The 18,468-nt window shown below is 42.6% G+C and overlaps 1 protein-coding gene across 3 annotated transcripts in view; it reads right to left on the reverse strand.

Moving 5' to 3' along the window:
- Window positions 1–374: 374 nt before the first annotated feature.
- The window catches only part of LOC115407570 (protein kinase C and casein kinase substrate in neurons protein 1), a 33,040-nt gene continuing 14,946 nt past the window's right edge, over window positions 375–18,468 (reverse strand). For 2 of the 3 annotated variants that reach the window (XM_030117962.1, XM_030117963.1), the window contains exons 3-11: window positions 12,429–12,558; window positions 9,221–9,377; window positions 8,875–9,110; window positions 7,751–7,906; window positions 7,020–7,195; window positions 4,318–4,438; window positions 4,071–4,177; window positions 3,163–3,359; window positions 375–1,382 (exon numbers count right to left, since the gene is read on the reverse strand). In XM_030117962.1, the coding sequence (XP_029973822.1) occupies window positions 1,273–1,382; window positions 3,163–3,359; window positions 4,071–4,177; window positions 4,318–4,438; window positions 7,020–7,195; window positions 7,751–7,906; window positions 8,875–9,110; window positions 9,221–9,377; window positions 12,429–12,488 (1,320 nt within the window). In that variant the 5' untranslated portion in view covers window positions 12,489–12,558 and the 3' untranslated portion in view covers window positions 375–1,272. Of the gene's footprint in view, window positions 1,383–3,162; window positions 3,360–4,070; window positions 4,178–4,317; window positions 4,439–7,019; window positions 7,196–7,750; window positions 7,907–8,874; window positions 9,111–9,220; window positions 9,378–12,428; window positions 12,559–16,448; window positions 16,470–18,468 lie in introns of those variants that run through there. The other variant, XM_030117964.1, reaches the window with a different exon arrangement.

The following is an 18,468-nucleotide window of genomic DNA, read 5'->3' on the forward strand; positions in this document are numbered from 1 at the left end:
GGAGAACAATGATTTAACAACGTGCCCTTTTAACAAGCCCGATCACTAGTACATTCATGTCCTGTTGGGAGAGGCTTCGATCTTCAGACAAACGGTCTGTTGCACAGTAAAACGCATCGACGCGCCTCCATTAGGCCCCTTCGCTCTGGAAGAAAAGTTCCCGGCACAGGTATTGTTCAAAACCCTTCCTCCTATGCTGCAGTGGCGACCTCAAGGTGTACGTATCATCTGTAGCAGTTTTGGATTAAAACAAGACCTGGATTACTGAACCAAGAATGAAAGCTTCTGAGGAAACCGCAAATCCTTTTTCCAAGATTTGCATGAGGAATGATGTCGTGGACAGACGGATGACATGTTTCAAAAAAACAAAAAAAAAACAAAAAAACAAACATAAAATCAGTTCATCAACAAGCTTTCTCGTAAAAATCACAAGCATGTGCATGTCCAGAAGCATGTGATGCCGAGGAGCGAGCTCTGCATTTGTCGTTTGAAGTGTTGCATCAAAGTTGCGGCCGTCGGACGAGGCCGCGGGGTTCAGGGAATGCGATCATTTGCATAGCGCATGCTGCTATGCAAGTTCAGAAACAGTTAAAAACACGTAGCACTGCACACACTGAGAGAGAGGTCGGACCGAACCACATAGAAAGAAAGAAAAAAAAAACAATAAAAGAAAGAAACGAAAGAAAGAAAGAAATCAAACAGAAAAAAAAAACAAACAAAAAATAAAGGATACTGTTTGTGGTACTTTAAACACTACACAGCATTCCTGATGTAAGAATGACGACTGACCGTACACAGCATTAAAAATGCTACACAAAATGGCATCACACTGTATATACACAATGCAGGTTAGAGAAGCTCTTCTTCGTCCAACGGGCAGAACTGATTATACTCTCGTCCCATTTTCAAAAGAGAGGAAACTGCAGAATACCGCAGGTTTTAAACAAGCTGCATCTTATGTTAAATACAGCTACACAGAGAAGCAATGTGTTCCTGCACTGTCTTGATGTTATAGTTGAGTGTGTATATACTGGAATAACTGCTGCTCTTTGTTTTTAAACGTGTAAGTCCACCCACCCCGAACGCTGGATAAAATATATTATACTGATATATCGTCTTTTTAGGTTACTAAGTTTTTATTTAGGCAAGACTGCTTGGCGCATCTGTTGGGGCGAGGGATGTGTTGCTCTTAAGTCTCTGGCTATGTGCGGTGCGATTGGACGGGACAGTTCAAGCTGCCTCCAGCGGCACGTCCGTGTCCGGGGAACGGGACTAGATGGGCTCCACGTAGTTGGCCGGGTACAGTCCCTCTCGGCCGTTGTCCAAACGACCTCTACACCAGCCCTGCTCGTCCTCGTCCTCGGTCTTGGTCAGTTCATCACCTGCGAAGCAAAAAGATCGTTCATGAGGACGGCTACAGATTTATGAGCAATGTTACATGATTTACTCGACTGTCAGGCTCGCACTGATGTAGCTGTTTTTGAGGTAAATGACCATATTTAGTTCTCTTTTTTTTTACCATTAACGTTGAACACCGCTATTCTGAATTGGAACGATTCATTTCCATTTTAAAACTTTGGGCAGACGTTCAGAAAATGATAGCCTTGACACAAAATGTGAAATATTTTTCAATTCATAAAAGAAAAGTGGAATTTTATGGGAGTGATTATGACAGTCTTAGATGTATGAATAATTGACAACAAGAGCAATTTTAAAGGATGAGGCTTTTGAAGAAATATTCTTGTATTTTTATTTAAATGTTATAAATTTCTAAGTATTCTTGTTAAAATAAGTGCTATGAAATATATGTTTACATTTTTTTGCTGTCACTATATCAAATCTTTTGCACAACTTCAGTTCAGGTCTTTAATATCATATAAAGTTAAATATTTTCAACCATTTAAACCATTTTCTACAGTTGTTTATTTTAAATGATTAAAAACTCAGTAATCTATAAACTTCAGTTATTTCTTATACCTTTCCCACATTAAATCTTTACGTTAACTAAATTATTACCCCTAAAACATGAAGCTGTAAAGCTTTTCATGTCAATAAATGTTAATTTTACACTCTATACTATTTCTTTTTTGCCTCATATGATCCCGCTGCAGTGCTTTTATCCCAAATTGCACTCCGAAATCTAATATTACAGTGTGTACTTAAATGAACATGCATGAATCAGTTTATCCACACATAAGGGTTGCGTGCTGCAATTAATTCAGTATATGTTAGTATAGAGGACAGTATATGTTTTTTTCTTTACATTGAGATTTCAAAAGTTCCATAAGTTTTTAAATATCTCTGAGCAACATCCTCTGGCAGAAGCATTATTGTCTAAAATAATTTACAGTTTAAATTGAAAAGAAAAGAAAGGTTTTTCACTGTCAGGAGATTACATCTGATTGTGTTAAAACTGTTTTTTTACAGCACCAGACTTGAAACATGCTGGGAAAGACTCTGATCTCTACTTGCTCCAGTTATTAACCTAAAAAACTATGCATGCTGATAATAAGCATAAGAGCCCACAGGAATTGCAGCATTCAGATGAAGTATATTTCCATTTTTCCTTCAGTAATTTGCATTTGACTGGGCTGCACCGGATGTGTTCCAGTAAAACAAATCAAGCGTCATGCGGACGTTCTTTTTACTACAATGAAAGTCAGTGTTTAATGACAATATGACAAGTTGTGCGACGAAGTTCCTGCTGAAAGCACAACAGAAATCATTTCAGGTGGCTGTCATATTAGCAGAAAAACACAGCTGCGGTGTTTCACTGAAAATAAATGTTTGCATCACCTTTGATATCCCTCAGATACCCAGAATTTATTTTGGTGAGTGGCAATGGGCGCAAAGAGAAAAACTTGTTTGTTCATAAGAAACCTCCACGGGGCGATTTTAACTGGTTTGCATGCAGTCTCCAGAATTCGTTGAAGCCTGCCTCCAGACATTGCCCTCAAACATGGAAATTATTCAAAAGTACCTTATCTCCCACTCTGAGTACTTTGAGCCAGGGGGGAGCAAGATAAACAAGCACAGCTGAAGCTTCTTCAGAGGTTTTTTTTTTTTTTTTAAATGCACATTGTCTCTTTGAATTGTCAGTCACAGTAGCTCTGAAACAGTTCTTTAAACCATTCCCCTCTGGACCGAGCTGTGGACGCTCACCTGCTTTGAAGGAGAGCTCGTCCTGCTCCTGGCCGTCGTAGTCGTACAGGGCGCGCACGCGGACCCCTCTCCCGGTGCTGGAATCGTCTTCGAAGGAATTCCCGTTCCCGCCGTTCTCGTTCCCGGAGTACGCGGCGGGCTGCTCGTCGTCGGACCACTCGGTCGAATAAGCTTGGTTCTTGTCATAGCTGCTCACGCTGGAGGAGAGGGACAACGGAGAACGAATGAAAAACTTCAAGGAAACACTTTTTAAAAACTTCCTCATGCTTGGTTCTAATATTGGATAAGCTTTTATTTACAATAAAGTTTGTTTTGCTTGAGTTTTGTTGCTTTTAATCACATTGTTTGTCTTTTGAAGCACCTCAGAGTTACATGAAGTAGAGTTAAAGTTAGAAAACTAAAGACTCAACACAGTTCAGCATGGCCCTTCACGGTTATCCAGAAACAGTAGCTTCTCTTCAGTCAATCCTCCTGTTCAACACTCCGCACGGCTCCGAGCCCGAGGCTCAGTTTGAGTAAAATCTCAAATTACACAGACTAAAAGCAGTGGCAACCTGATCACTGTGTGAGATTTGGTTCGAGGACGTTAAGAGACACATGTTACAGGTTAGTTCTCCTGCAGCAGGTTGAAATGATAAGGAGCCTTTCAGTTTGAAGTTTTTTATGTTGAAGTCATATAATTTGTAAAGTCAGTCCACAGTGCAACAAAAGAGGGAATTTCTAGAGCACAATTGTCATAAGAAGCATGGAAAAAAGAAAGTGTTCTTTCATTAATAACAGCATCCAAACCCCTATTTGATCCCTGGGAAACCTTTGCTCAATACATATTAATCACATCTATCCACATCTACTCCTCTAAACAGTCACTGTCTATAAGTGATCAATGTAATCAGACTGCTTGAACCGACCTGCTGCGGTCACCAGGTGGCGCCACATGGTCGGTGCTCGGGGTGGGTGGGGCTCCATCTGGTTTCTTCTTCTTTGGAGGAGCAGCAGCTGCATCTGGGTTGTACTCCTGATGAGGAGGGTGAATACAGGAGAGACATTAAGAACACACACACACACACACACACACACACACACACACACTCTTAATGGCTGAGGAGGGCAGAAGTTCATCACGGTGTGTGTCTGAGAAGGTTTTCAAAGCTGCACCTCAAACGCAGGCCAGTTCATATGCATCCCCGGGCCGTGGTTGTTGCTGAACCACTTCAGGTCTTCTTGTGTGTTTGCAGCCAGGATGGTGCGCTCCAGCTCTCTGTATATTGTGGCGTAGCTGCGGAGACGAAAAATGGAACAAATGCCGACAATGAAGGCGCCAGAAGGGACCTGAGGGCATTTCCAATCTGGCATGAAAAACCCAGAGTGTCGTTCAAATGGTGGCTTAAGAGAGATTCAGTGTTGGGTCACGACCAGACTGAAGTGTCTCCCTGAATTTTCCGCCGAAAGCCGTGAAGCAGCTGAAAGACGTGGCCTGAATAATCCCGTCTTTCGCCAGGATCTCGCTGCTTATGCCGCCGCGGTCTTCCTAAATAACCGCCATGCGGTGCAGATTGTCAGTGGCGATGCACAGAACAACCCAGCGTGGCCGGGCTTCGTGTATTCACACAGCGAACACAGTTCTTGAAAACAAAAGACGAAGCGTTTGCCCTCGTAACTCGTTTCAGGAGCGCTGAGAAGACGCTCTTTATAAAGACAAACTCTGATCATTTGCTGTAGTGTCTCACAGGGGATCGCTGCAGAGGAAAGTGAAGCAGACTGAACTCATACATAGCGAAATCCAAAGAAGTGAAATAACACAGAGAGCCGGAGCAGCTGCAGTTAGGAGGACATGTGACACCTGTAATTTAATTCATGTAAAAGGAAAATTAAATCAGGACATTTATGATGATCTGAAATAGGATTACAAGAACATTAGTTCTTACAGTAAAATATAAGCATCTTGCAGTCCTTTAAGCAGCGTACAGTAGATCTGAGACTTACAGCGTTTTACAAATATCTGATGATTTATATTCTATAAGTTAAAGGTTACTTTATTAAAAACCAGTTGAGTTGCTTCACTTATCACTAAACATAAGACAATAGTTGCAACTGAGCGTCAGCCGAGTTCTCAGCACTGAGCGGGCTAAACGAAGATGCTCTACACTTACTGGACAGCGTGGATCTATATGGAAATAAGTTTCCCAACTAAGGTCAATGAGGAGACGTCGAAGTATCAAACCAGCTGAGAGTAACAATAAAACATACATAAAGCAGCTCGTATGAAGGCAGGTTTGTGTTTTATACTGCTGCTAATCACATCACAGTTTAGTGAACAGCTGTAAAACACATTTTATCTTAATAATAGAAATGAGGACATGTGGTCAGAGCCTCATCTGTCACAACATAAAGTGCAAAACAAAAAATGATTAGATAAAGGAAATATCAGCATGTGTTATATTATAAATGCTTCAAATTACAGATGCTTTCAAAATGATGGAGTTTGTGTATTTTCTGCTAAAATATCAAGAAGAGTCACCAATGGAGCCCAGATGCACAGACTGGACAGTCTAGTGCAGCCTTGGTTCAGGAATATGAGCTGGATCAGTGTTTCTTGTTGACTGGAAATATCATAAGTCCACACCTTCTGTGGAAAAAGTGCTGTACCGCATTTTGATATAAACACGGAGTGAAAAAGCAGAAAGCGAGGTAGTCAGTACAACTGGTTCAGCTTTACACTTGTCCTGCTTCTTTTTTGACCACATGAGGAAGTAAAGCTCAGTATTGTAATTTAGGATCCTTTAAACCGGACTTTCTGCTAAAAAAAATACACTGAAAATATTAATCATTAAATGTATTATGCTGTCGATGCTATTTAAGTAGCTTTTTCTATATTATCAAAGATAAATATATAAGAGGAGTGTCACAGTGTTACTAACTTTATTTCTAGCTGAAAACTTTATATTCACTATTTTTCTGGATGCGTTGATGGCCATGATGCACTTTGAATTGTGATTAAACATGAACAAAAACACACAAAGGTAAAGTGCAGACGCTTCTCTATCAGTTTACCTTTCTTACATGTCTGTAGAGAATTCTGATAAATATATTTAAAAAAAAGCAATCCGCCTCACCTGTTCTAAACTTCACTGTTACAGTGCTGAATATTAACAATGAGCTCAATGAAACGTCAATAAATGTGACTGACTGAGGCCAAGAAATTCATTACAGCACTCGGTCAGTGTGCTAATTTAAAATGCAACGCATTCCCAACACCACTCAGGTGTTAAACAGAACCGTAACAGAACTGACTGACCAGATTAGTTAGTCCAAACAACAACACAATCCGCTGAAACACTCAGAAGCCGGAGCGACGGACGGCAAACAGAGTCTGTTTAAAGAGCCTGAAAATCACTTTGCTGTGGCACCTGGCCGTGTTTGTTACAGGCGGCCCGGAACATGACAGGCAGACGCCGACTGAATGAAATGCAGCTTGGCAGAAACATCACTGAATCATCAGGTAATTAGTGCCGTAAATCTGCTAATGAGAAACACACGAGGCGCTTCAGACATGTGCTGCGATTAATCAGTCTGGGATGAATGCGGCGAATGCGATCTACTGAAATACTTTTGAGTTTTTCCACTGAAAATGAATACATCCTGCTCCAGTACAGCCCACACCATGACTAATTTATGGACTGAGCGAGGAAAAACGAGCTACAGCGAACTGCTGGAGGAATCCGTTGGAACGAAATCCAATCGGGCCTCCCTATAAATCCCAAAAGGAGCCATTACACAATCTCCAAAATGGCATTAAAAAGCATAATAATCAGCAACTTTATGAGAGATGAGTAAAATTCCCCTCCGGGCCGACTCACCTTTGGTTCTCGGTGAGGTTAAGATGGCGTTTAATGTCCAGCAGGGCTTCCTTCAGGAAGGTCAGCCTCTTGACTTCATGCTGCTGGCACTGGTCAAACACCTGCTCCATGCTCTCCATGTACTGCGGAGTGCACTTGTTCAGCTCCTCCAGAGACTTCTCATACTTTTCTTTAGCCTGGAAGCAAAGGAGGAGAAACACACTTCTCAGTGAGGCTTTTAAAGGAGATGCAGCTTCTCCCTGCGTAGAGGCTCAGAAGCAAAGTTTAAACGGTACTTTAAGGTGATCCAACAGCAGAATTGGATAGAGTTGTTTCTCGCATGGATGGAGGGGCGCGTGCCGCAGTACTTATGCTCTAAAACTCGGTTCTTATCAGAAAAAACATCACATTAATTACACGAAAGCCTTCAAATTGTAAGAATCTTTTGTTAGAAAACAATTTAAAATGGACTTAGTCAAAAGACTGATCAATCTGCCCGATCGATGGCTATTTAAACGTCGGCCACGCCGCCAAGAAACTGCAGCTACGGAAACCAGACTGCAAAAGCAAGATAAGGGACTTAATGTGGACACGAATATGTCTTACATCTACAGATAAACGTGACAAATCTATTTGGAAAACCAGGTTTTCTGAATGTGTCGAGCATGAATATCAGAGTAAAAGTAGCTTTTTTATAAACCCACACAATTGTGCCTTTATCTGCTCTTCATTAGAATAAACCACACATTCACCTTCTGCATGTCCTGTTTGCATTTGTCCACTTTCTCGTGGAGTTTCTTCTGCTGGTCCGGCGTAACAGACGCCTCGGTCTTGCCGTTGGCCTCCCGGGTGGCGGCCAGCTTCTCCTCCTTACAGGCCATGTGGTAGCTTTTCTTAGCCGTCTCCATCTGCAGGTTCAAACGCGAGCGTTCAGTTAGTGTGGCAGATTCGCATGATCGGATCTGACCAAAGAAAATCTGTCGAGTTGAAAGACAAAGGATGGACTTGCTAATTCAATCATATTTTGATTCTGAATATTAAAATTCGCTACAGAACAATGCGACATGTTCATGAAAAATGTTTTGCTGTAATGCAAAAGAAAGAAAAGCCAGGCTTTTATCTGCTGGGACTTCAGTCCTCTCATACAGTATGATAGAGGAGTGGCCTGAGCTAGATGTAACCAGACAGCCTCCGTTAACCCATCATGACCTGGAGGAACATGTGATCGGCTCTGCCTTTACAGACTTGGCCGAACGACATTTTATACGTTATCTTTTCAAAATCTGAAGGGATAAACCTGCGGTGGTATTGTTAGATATTGTTTCCTGGTAATTTGAACAGCATTTACTTCTGCTGGCTGAAATAATAGAGTTAAAGATGAGGACAATGTGCCAGGATTACCCTGGGTGGAGGCACAGACGGCGTGATGGAGAAGCTCCAGGATTGGTCTCCAGATAAAACCACTGGTGCAACCTGCCTCGCTTCGAAGACTCACTCAAACAAAGACGCTGATTTCTTCATTGAGGCTTTTCTTGACACGCATACGCATCAAACCCAATCATCAAGGTTAGGACTATTTTTAGAAATTGAATGTTAAAGCGTTCCTCAATGCTATCTGCATGCTTGGTGCAGATCCGAACCAGTGCTGTGAGTTCTTTTAACATTTTTTATTGAACGTCATAAAGTCTTCTGAAGTCAAAATATTAGAAAATAATCAGAAATCAGAAAGCTTGGTGGGCCAATGCCAGTCAAAGTCTCAGAAAACAAGAAACATCTCAAAAATCTCAAATCTCTACGAAGGAAAAAGGATTTTATTCAACCAATATGCATTATAACACTAAAGCCAGAAGCCCTTCCTCTGCAGGGTCTTCCTCACCTCTTTCAGCTTCTTGGCCCACGGTTTCTGAGCCTTCTTGAAGCCTTCCTCTGCCTCCTTGGCCTCTTTGAAGCCACCGATCATTTGCTTGTGATACGCCTCCTTCTGCCAGTTCTTCACTTTCTCGATGTCCTCGTTCAGGAGGTTGTTCTTCACGTCTTGGTGCAGCTCGCTCACCTTCTCGGCCTCCGTCATGACGGCCAGCCAGGCTCTCTCCACAGAGCCGTATTGCGGCCCTGCCAAGATTCATTTGACCAAAATTAAAAGAATCAAAAGGAAACACGGCGTTCGCTGCATTCACGTGCAAAAAGCTACGTCTGGTGTCGGCTCTTCCTCGCTGGCTGACCTTTCTCGATGAGTTGCCTCCATCTCTTGGACCAGGCGGTGAGCTGATCGCCGTAGGCCTTCTCTATCTTGGCACGTTCTCCCAGGCAGTTCATCAGTTCGTTGCAGAGCTGATGGCCGTCATTGAATCTCTTGACGGCACGTTTATAATTCCCCACCTGAGAACAGAGAGAAGTGACTGAAGGAGTGACGCTGCAGAACATTAAAGCTTATTAAAACACGTGCATACGTGCAAAACGCTGCAGTAATTTTGAAAAGATCATTTCTCTGCGAGTGATTTCTACACTCGTAACTTATAAACTATAACGATTCGAGCAACTTTAAGAGCATAATAGTGATGATTATGGCATAACCACAGAAAAACCAACTGATCTTATGGAATATCTTATATTGTAAGTTACTGTATTTGAGATTTAATTGCAAGGTAATTGTAAAAGTAAATTTGTAAAGAATAAAACCAAAAATGACTGAAACTTTCTGTGAAACTGAAATGTTCTGTAAACATGAACATGAGTGAAGTAAGACTGGATCAGACACTCCTTTGCAGATTTATTGACTGTTGACTGCAGGTTGTGTTATTTACACGACGGACATCAACTAAGCAGACATTTCAGACCCAGACAGACGACGGATTCAGGCGCATCTCGTTTGCCACATGTTGCGTTGTCTTCGTCTGACCAGCATCTCAGCATTCTCAGCTATTTTCCCTTCAAAAATCATTTCCCTGCATTTTCTTTCACATCTCTCCACCTTAAGTGAGACTGCCTTAAAAAAAAGAAGAAGAAGAAGAAGCTGTGCCAGGCTGTGTGGCTCCACCTCTCCGGTGCCTGCAGGGGGCGTGAGCTCATGGTGCATGATGAAGGGAGGGCAGTGGGGGGGGGGGTTACTCGTGCCTGTGCATGTGTAGTTATGCAATGACATGGGCTTGTGTTTGTGTGTGTGTGTACATGGATGTGTGTGTATGTTAGCCCGAACTGTGACGGCTTTAATCCTCTTGAGTGGTGTAATGCAGTCAGACAAATTCTCAGGGATGGATGACGAGGTGGAGACAGAAATACCACAGACCGACTGCATACGTGTGTGTGTGTGCAGAGGCCGTGGATGCATGCAGTCGTATGCAGCAGCAGCAGCAGCATCACACAGACGGCGCTCACGCAGAGCTTGTCTGACATGTTTGCAGGCTTGCAGAGCTGCGCTCTGATTGGTCCTGACGCCAGCGTGTATGCGTGGGGACTGGCGGAGATGAGAGCTGCAGAGAAGCTGCAGGACGGGTGTTTAAACGCGGTGAGCTTGGCCTCGTGTGACAGATTGCCAAGTCACACGAACAACAACACGTAGGTGGACTGGTTGTACACACGAAAACACACCTGAGCTCTCGTGCTTGTTTTGTTGACCGAGCGCGGTCGCGCTCAAAAAGACAACACACGAGCTCTTCTGAGGACACAGCCGGAAAGTAACGCATGTTCCTGACATCTATAAACCACCAGCTGACCTCAGCTCAGCGGCGCTGCTCGTGCAGGGATGCTATAGGCAGGTGCACGTGGTGAAAGGCCGCCTCAGAGCAGCCGATGACTGAGGCTCTTTGTCCGAGTGTCTGTGGCTCAGAGCCCTGACACAAAGAAGAGTCTGTGCTGAGGGAATTCATTATCGCTAATTTGGTGAGTTTAAAAGTGTGCACACACACGTGCATGGACTTCAATTAAATTCTGCAGATTTGCTCACAATTTCCAAAACCTTATCATCACTTCAACCTTTAGATGTTATTATCTAAGACACAGGAGCCTGTGCTTCTCTCACTGTAAAGCAAGGATATAACCTTCCAGTGTGTGTGTGTGTGTGTGTGTGTGTGTGTGTGTGTTTGTAAACAACTCTATAATGAGGCCTGAACCTCAATCACTGCAATAAATATAAAGGTTGAAAAAGTGCAAAAAAGACTCACAAAGCAATGTGTAGATGTCATGTTGCAGGCTATGGTAACACACACTGAAAGAAATCGCACCAATAATTCATTCATGCAGAGATGAGAGTACATCTGCACTTTTGTTAATTGTTGACATCTCTGCAGATGATTCCTGTTGGACACTCCAAAATATTGTGAAATCAGTAAAAATGATTGAAAGGAAATGCTATTTTTCAAATATGTTTTTCTCATTCATCCAATGAGAGAAAGAAAAAAGCTGATCTGTTCCAGGATGAGATTATCTGCACTATTTGGGAAGACTAAAACATGTACATTTGAATGAATGTTTCAACGCTCATCTGTTTCATTTTACTTTATTTCAAAAGAAATAGAAACTATTAGAAAGTTTATCCAGAAAAAAAAATGATGAAAACAATAAAAAAAAGGTCTACTTGATGAATAAAGTGTTCCATAAGTTAAATTCATAACTGAAACTTGTAACAGAAATGAATTATTCTTATGAATAGATTTATTTTCCTCACCAACTTTAAAAAACTCTAAGTGAAGCCAGACTTTACTGTCTCGTTCAGATCAGCCTTCAGGTTTAAACTCACTGTCTTGCGTCAGAAACTGTGATTTTAGATACAGTCGATGGAAAACTTGATAAAATGCACGTGTGTTAAAATGATTTATGACTGTGTCTGTCTCATGGCTCCACTGCTCCAGCTGCATTGATCTGATAGCTGTTTTTTTTTTATTATTTTGACCTTTATTTTTAGTACATCTTTCTTATTGTTTTTATTGATGATTTAATGTTTTTGGTCATTTATTGTGTGTGTGTCCGTGTGTCGGTGTCTGTGTTTGTATTCTTTGGTTTATTGTCACTTGATTTAACACACATTTTTAACACTTTCACTAAGAAATGCATCCGTATCTACAAGACAAAATGCAGAGTTTTATCATGAGGTCATTCTGAAAAAGCTTTTATTTTAAGAACAGCGTTTTTTGGAGGTTTGGTGTTGAGAATAATCCCGCCGATATTTCCTTTTGCATCGATTTCTAAACTTAAAATTATCTGCAGTCGATTCCTGAGTGCCTCAGTGTCTCATTTACCACAGATTTTTTTTTCTTTTCCAAGTAATGAAATCTGACTAGATTTCTATTTTTCTGAGAACTTCTAAACCTAACAGTTATCTCAGTTTCACGACTCCATTAATAACTTGATCTCTGGGGCCGAATCAATACCAAACCGGGAGCGAGGGTGAGGGTTGTGCTGCGCGCCAGCCGATCGGCGGCCGCGCTCCTTTACCTCCCAGAAGCTGTCCATGGTGTCGTCAGCAACGGCACATTCATCGTAGGAGCCAGACATTTTCCTGGATGTGGCAAAGCGCTCTAATGACTAAACCTGTCCTCTGCAGCAGAGCTGGGTTCCTCATGCACTGAAAGACAAAAAGAAAAAAAAAACAAAAAACAAACACAGTGAGGACGGCAGCGTTGCAAAATCAGAAACAAATACAGTGACCAAGTTGGCCTCGGTGGCATTTTTTCCTGGAAACATGTAGGAACCTCTCAGAGCGATGGTTTCTTTTTGAGACGTTTATAATAATGAGGTAAAAATAGCTTCCTCGGCTGTGCGTCCAGCGCCGTGCCCCGGGGAGCGAGGGGAGGTGGGGGGGCATCGTATACTGGTATGTCCTAGAAAAGACATCAGCCAGTGGAGCAACACACATCCCTTCATTCTTCTGACATGTCACAGCTGAGAGAGAGCTTAGATGAATAACACACTCTCTCACACACACTCTACAGTATATCTGCCACCCAGAGGTTCCTCCTGTGTGAAAACACAGACTTGGAGTGAGTGTATCCCTCAAATAGAACAGAAACAAACACACAGAAAAGAGATCAACATGCCTTTTTATACACTCACACAGTGTGTGTGCTTTAATTATGTGGTTTAATCACCAATTACTGGGCAGCTCTGTAGAAACGAAGCTCCTCCCGAATTCCCTGAAGCATTTAAGGTGATTTATATTTATTTGTTTGACATGTGTTCGATATCTTACCACCAAGGTTAAAACAGCAGCGGCTGCCAACCACTATCCTGGTATTGAACTCTGTTTGAAGGCTAATCCATTTCCCTCTCATGACGAATGCTGCTGCTTCTGAACAGAAAGACGGATTAATTAAAATGAGTCTCTCTCCACATGGCCCAAAGGTGTAAAACACAACCTTTAACATCATCAATGCCTCCAATAAAAACCGACATGCAGGTTTCCTAATTGTTTTCCTTTGAATTTTTAATGCGTAAGGTTCAAACCTTCAGAGCGCCGGATGGAGGTCAGAGCAGACGAAGGATGGCTGACTCAGCACTCTACAGCCGGACACATCACAAGGAATATTTTCGTTCCTGCATCACCGCGGCCTTTCGTGCTTCATCCTCAGACCCCCGCTTGCACTCAAGTACAGATTATTTCCAACAACATCCTCCGTCCCTGAAATGAGTCACGAGACTTCTCTGCATCTGGGCTTAAACTGACCCCACCTCACCTCCTCGCAAATTTAATCGTCCTTGTGAGGAAGAAACGAGAGTTTTGAAAGGACAGCACAGAAGGGGAATGCATTATCGAGCTTCTTGCTTCAAATCGTTATCGGAATATTTGTGTTCTTAGTGATCGGTTCTGGTTCAGGCAATAGAATCACCAGCCTCTTCAGTTTTTTTCTTTTCAGCCTGAAGCCCGCGGTTACGACCACCAGCCGTCACGTCAGCCAGTGGCAGCGAGGCTCTGAACAGTCGCAGCTTTCATCCACCAGCTACTATCAGGAGAACACTCTGTGCCGGCGCAGAAATCCCCAAAACTGTTTCATGATTTAGTGATTTTTCTGAGAGAACACTAAACCAGACACAACTCTGGCCTTCCAGTTGCAGAGGGATGAGACACGCTGTATTTTCTTTTCTCAGATAATTCATCTTTTTTTTTTCTCTCTCTTTTTGAGAGCACAGCTTCAAGGCTTCAGGAAAAAAAAAACATACAATGTTTTCAGTCTGAGCAACAGCATCTGATACAGCTAAAGAACGGAACATACTGAAGGTCTCCTGAGAGAAAACAGCGTTTCATTGAACAGAAAAGAATAGTGAGGCTTTCCTCCATCGAAAATACTGACTTTTTGTTGGTAAAGGTAGACTGTGACACTTCGATCATCACGATACTGTAACCGATACAAAGTGGATATAAAAGTGACAGTCTTATTTTGTCATTTTTGTCATTTTGAACTGTAAAAAAAAAAACTAAACTAAACTGTTCTAAGGTTTGCTCTTGTGCCCCTTGGCAGCATCTTTTGCTTCATGCTCGACTCCATCAGCCTGGAAAACACCGTCAGTTACTCCCTTCTTGGAAATGGGGACATGACCCCTTTTCTGCCAGCGCTAAGACGTAATATCACCCTCGCAACAAATCCTCGAACCTTCAGTGTTTTATGTGTCGGCCAGGCCAGCCGTCACCAAATACGTCCGATAACGGAGCGGCGCCTTCAGTTACTCTTTCAGAGGGCAGCTTATGAAACCCTGAGCTGTCCTACTGACATTTAGATGTGAGGACAGATAAAACTAATTACTGTAAATAAGATGCAGCTTCAGCTCAAAACTGGAACCAACATCAAACAGTTCAGGTATTTATTGTTTCTGCTGTATTTCCCTCATTTATTTCTCTCCATCTGTGTTAGAAAACACTTTCAAACTCATATCTCAGTGATTTACTTCTGCTGTGAGGCTTATTAAACCCTGAGAAAAAAAAAACAAGTTGGCTTGTGACCTATTTTACAAGGTAATATTTATTCAGTTAAAATGTGAATTTAGCACTTAATGTAAAGAAGAACATAAGCTGTAATGTAACCGGTGCATCTGTAGCAAGATATACACAAAGTAGAAGAAACTCACAATGAGCAGTGAAACTACTGATCACACCCAGAATATTCTGAATAATAACATCTGTGGGACCGGACTAAAAGATAAATGTTGATTCCTGAGAGTTGGCATCAGTTTTAGAATCTGTTCAGTTGTTTGATTCCTCCTGATCTGAAACAGACCATATCCTGATATGGGATGACCTGCAATCATCCCCATGAAATGAAGGATGCTTTTAGCACATTATGTACACGTGCACAGACATTACCTCCTCTGAATTACATTAACTGAAAACAAATGTTTCTGCTAATAAAGCATTGAACTAAGTAAATGAAAGTAACGACGCTAAGCTCTATATCTTATCCAAAACTGACTGCAGAGTGCAACACGGTCTTGTGCAGAAACTAGAAAGTTAATCAGCGCTAAAGTAGCAGCTCCCTAATCCCACAAATGCCATTGGTCCAGCCGCCCGTCCGTCGGTTTAATCGGCCAACGGGCCGGCTGTCCGTGACTACAATACAGAGCAGCATCAAAGCCATTTAAGCTTCGGCACCAGGCCAGAATCCCTGCACATAACAAAAGTAATGCATTCATAGGATTAGTTTAGCTCAAACTTCCCATTATGACACAATGCCAGAGCTTAGAAAGCATCTGGGTTCAACAAATAATTACTTGAGACAAATTTGCCAAGAAAGATAATCTTAAAATCGATAGCAGTCAAATAAATCTTCCAGAACTGCTTGGATCAGGAATGTGTTTGTGTGAGTAAAGAAAAAAAACAAAAAACAAACAAAAACAAAATGGGAAATAACAATGGAGGATCATCTTCACTTCACGTCGAAGCAGCGATGGTGACACACCCTGTTATGGCGTGGGCAGAAATGTCACCAGCTTCAGCTCAGCAGGTCAGAACGCATCGGAGAAAAGTCCCAGTTTGGGTCCACTGTGGGAATGTGTCGAACGTCCCACGACACAGACAAAGGTTGGGGGTGTGAGAGATAAGCGTTCTGGAGAGGGGCTTATAGCACAGCTATTGAGGTCAATCCACCTCCATGACTGTGAGCACACCTCCCGGTCCCCGGGGCATTAACCGGCGAGGAAGTCCTGCTAAACACTGAGTTTATTTTCTAAAGATTGCTTCACTTTAGTACAGTTTTTGACGTCTAAAAAAAAACAGAGCGCCAATTAAACGAAGCATTAAAATATTGAATATATAACTAAATGTTCCATTTGGATGCATCTATCAGTTTGAAGACACTAACAACCCACTCACTGTGCACAACACTTGCTATCAAAGGCTCCTCTTTGTTAATCTCAAGTCTTCCAGGAGCCTGTTGTGTTTGCAGAGGCAGCTGTAAGAACAAAGTACCACAATCCAAACTTCTTTGCACATTTGTCAGGAACCACTAACGATGCACATTCACTTACCACAGTAGACGCCATCGTTGCAAAATAAAGAAGCAAAACAATCCCCACTGTTGTAACCAAACGCGCGCTCCTCAAAATGACAGAATCCGATAATGTGTATGAACTTGCAGTCCGAATTTGTCCTTCAGTGAACAATAGGAGATGTGTTCATGATATTTTTGCAGCTTTGGGGTCTGTGAGCAAAGTGAAGCCAGAGAGGACGATAAGTCCGACCAAACAAGCAATGTCTCAGAGGCTGAGGGATAATCCTGCACTGTGCCATTTGAATAGCTTTAGAGGGGGAGGAGGCTCGCCGGGAAGAAGAGCAAAGAAGAGGACAGGACGGGTGAGACAGAAAGACAAGAAAAGAGAACTCTGATCTGCATGTGAAGCTGGGAATCATTACATTTTATGAAGTGGAACTCATCTGTAAGATCTTTTGCAAGGGTCAGGATTTGTTTTCCGGGAGTTTTCTGGTTAGTGCTTCTGGAGATGACAGGAACATGACACGAGTTAAACACCGCAGGAACATGAGTGCTTTTAAGAGAGTTAAAGAGAAACCCTGATCCTTGGGAGACAAATGTTCCTGACACAATCAAAAGGTCCAGCCTTTAGAAGCTCTGAATGGGAACCACAACAAACACGTAAGCTCGTTACAGTAAGAAGATTTCCCTCAGATGAACTAACTTTACTCCAGCACACCAGCGCGTTCACCGACTCCACCGCGATTAGACGAGAGCGATGCAAGAAGATGACTGCTTTAGTCATGATTTCGAGCTTTGGTTCCACTTGAAAATCCAGTCAAACACTGAGCGATTAAACAGAATTAAAAGCAACAGTTAATGTTTTCATGTGCAGTCAGTCTCTGTTTCTCCGTTGATTGCATTTGATAAGCACAGCATGTCCTCCCTCCGCTATTGACTGAGAGAAGAAGAAAAAAAAAGAGAGGACACACAAGGATAGAGAGACAGAGGGAGGTCTTTCATTGAGAAACGGCGAAAGAGAGAGTGAGAGCGGGCGAGATGGAGGCAGGGAGGCAGTTGACAGGCGAGCGGAGGAGAGGCGAGAGCCGGGGGAAAAGATATAGTGAGCCCAGGCCTCGCTGTGGCGCCGGTCAAGCAGCCCGACTGTTCCTGAGTGGAACAGAGAGAGAGAGAGAGAGAGAGAGAGAGAGCCGTCGGGGCAGAACGGCAGCTGAGCACATCAGCACAGTGATGTGATTCATCTCACGGTGCAGCATGGAGTAGCAGCCTGGTGGACGTTGCCAGGAGACAGAGCTGCCTTGCGCGGACTTCACACACGCCGTAACAACCGAGGCCGTCATCAGGCCGGCCATGTGACCCCCCGAGCTTCAGACGGCACTGCAGCCGGAGGAAGCCTTCGACCATGCCAGTGTGTTGGAAAAAAAGTGAGGAAAAGGGCGTGAAGGAAGAGATTGGTTCTTTCTAAAGGCATGTAGTAACCAGAGAGGGTAGAAGTGGAGACAAAAGAGCGGCGAGGAGAAAACAAACCGGGAAGGTTTTGTGTTGCAGTCGTCCACCGAATGTGGGAAACAGTGTGTACGGCGGAGAGCGCCCAACACGAGAGCCAAATGTGAACTGACATGTCGATCCAGACGGGGAGCCCGGAACATTATTTAGGGGAAGGAAAAAAAAAAAAAAAAAAAAAAACAAGCCCTCGTATGTGCTGCATGCAGTCTTCTGGCTCACTGCTAACAGAAAGTCACTGAAATGACCCACAATAAAACAAACACTGAATACTGCTCTGATTTTTATAAGAGGGTGAAACTCCTGACATGTGAGATTTAGAGGCACAATAATGCTTTGAGCAACATTCAAACCATTGATTACTGTATTTACATGCACTTTTGTGTTTTCTTGCTGCCTACATTTCTACTTTTACATACTGTTTGCTCTTAATAGATTGCATTTGAGAGAAAGGTTAGTATATTTTAAATATCAAAAACATGAACACTTGACTCGGCTTTGAAATACCTAAATGATAAATAGTTACTCAAAGTTTGCTTTCTTATTTTTTTTTA

The sequence above is a fragment of the Salarias fasciatus genome, chromosome 20, assembly GCF_902148845.1.
Source record: "Salarias fasciatus chromosome 20, fSalaFa1.1, whole genome shotgun sequence".
Taxonomy (NCBI): domain Eukaryota; kingdom Metazoa; phylum Chordata; class Actinopteri; order Blenniiformes; family Blenniidae; genus Salarias; species Salarias fasciatus.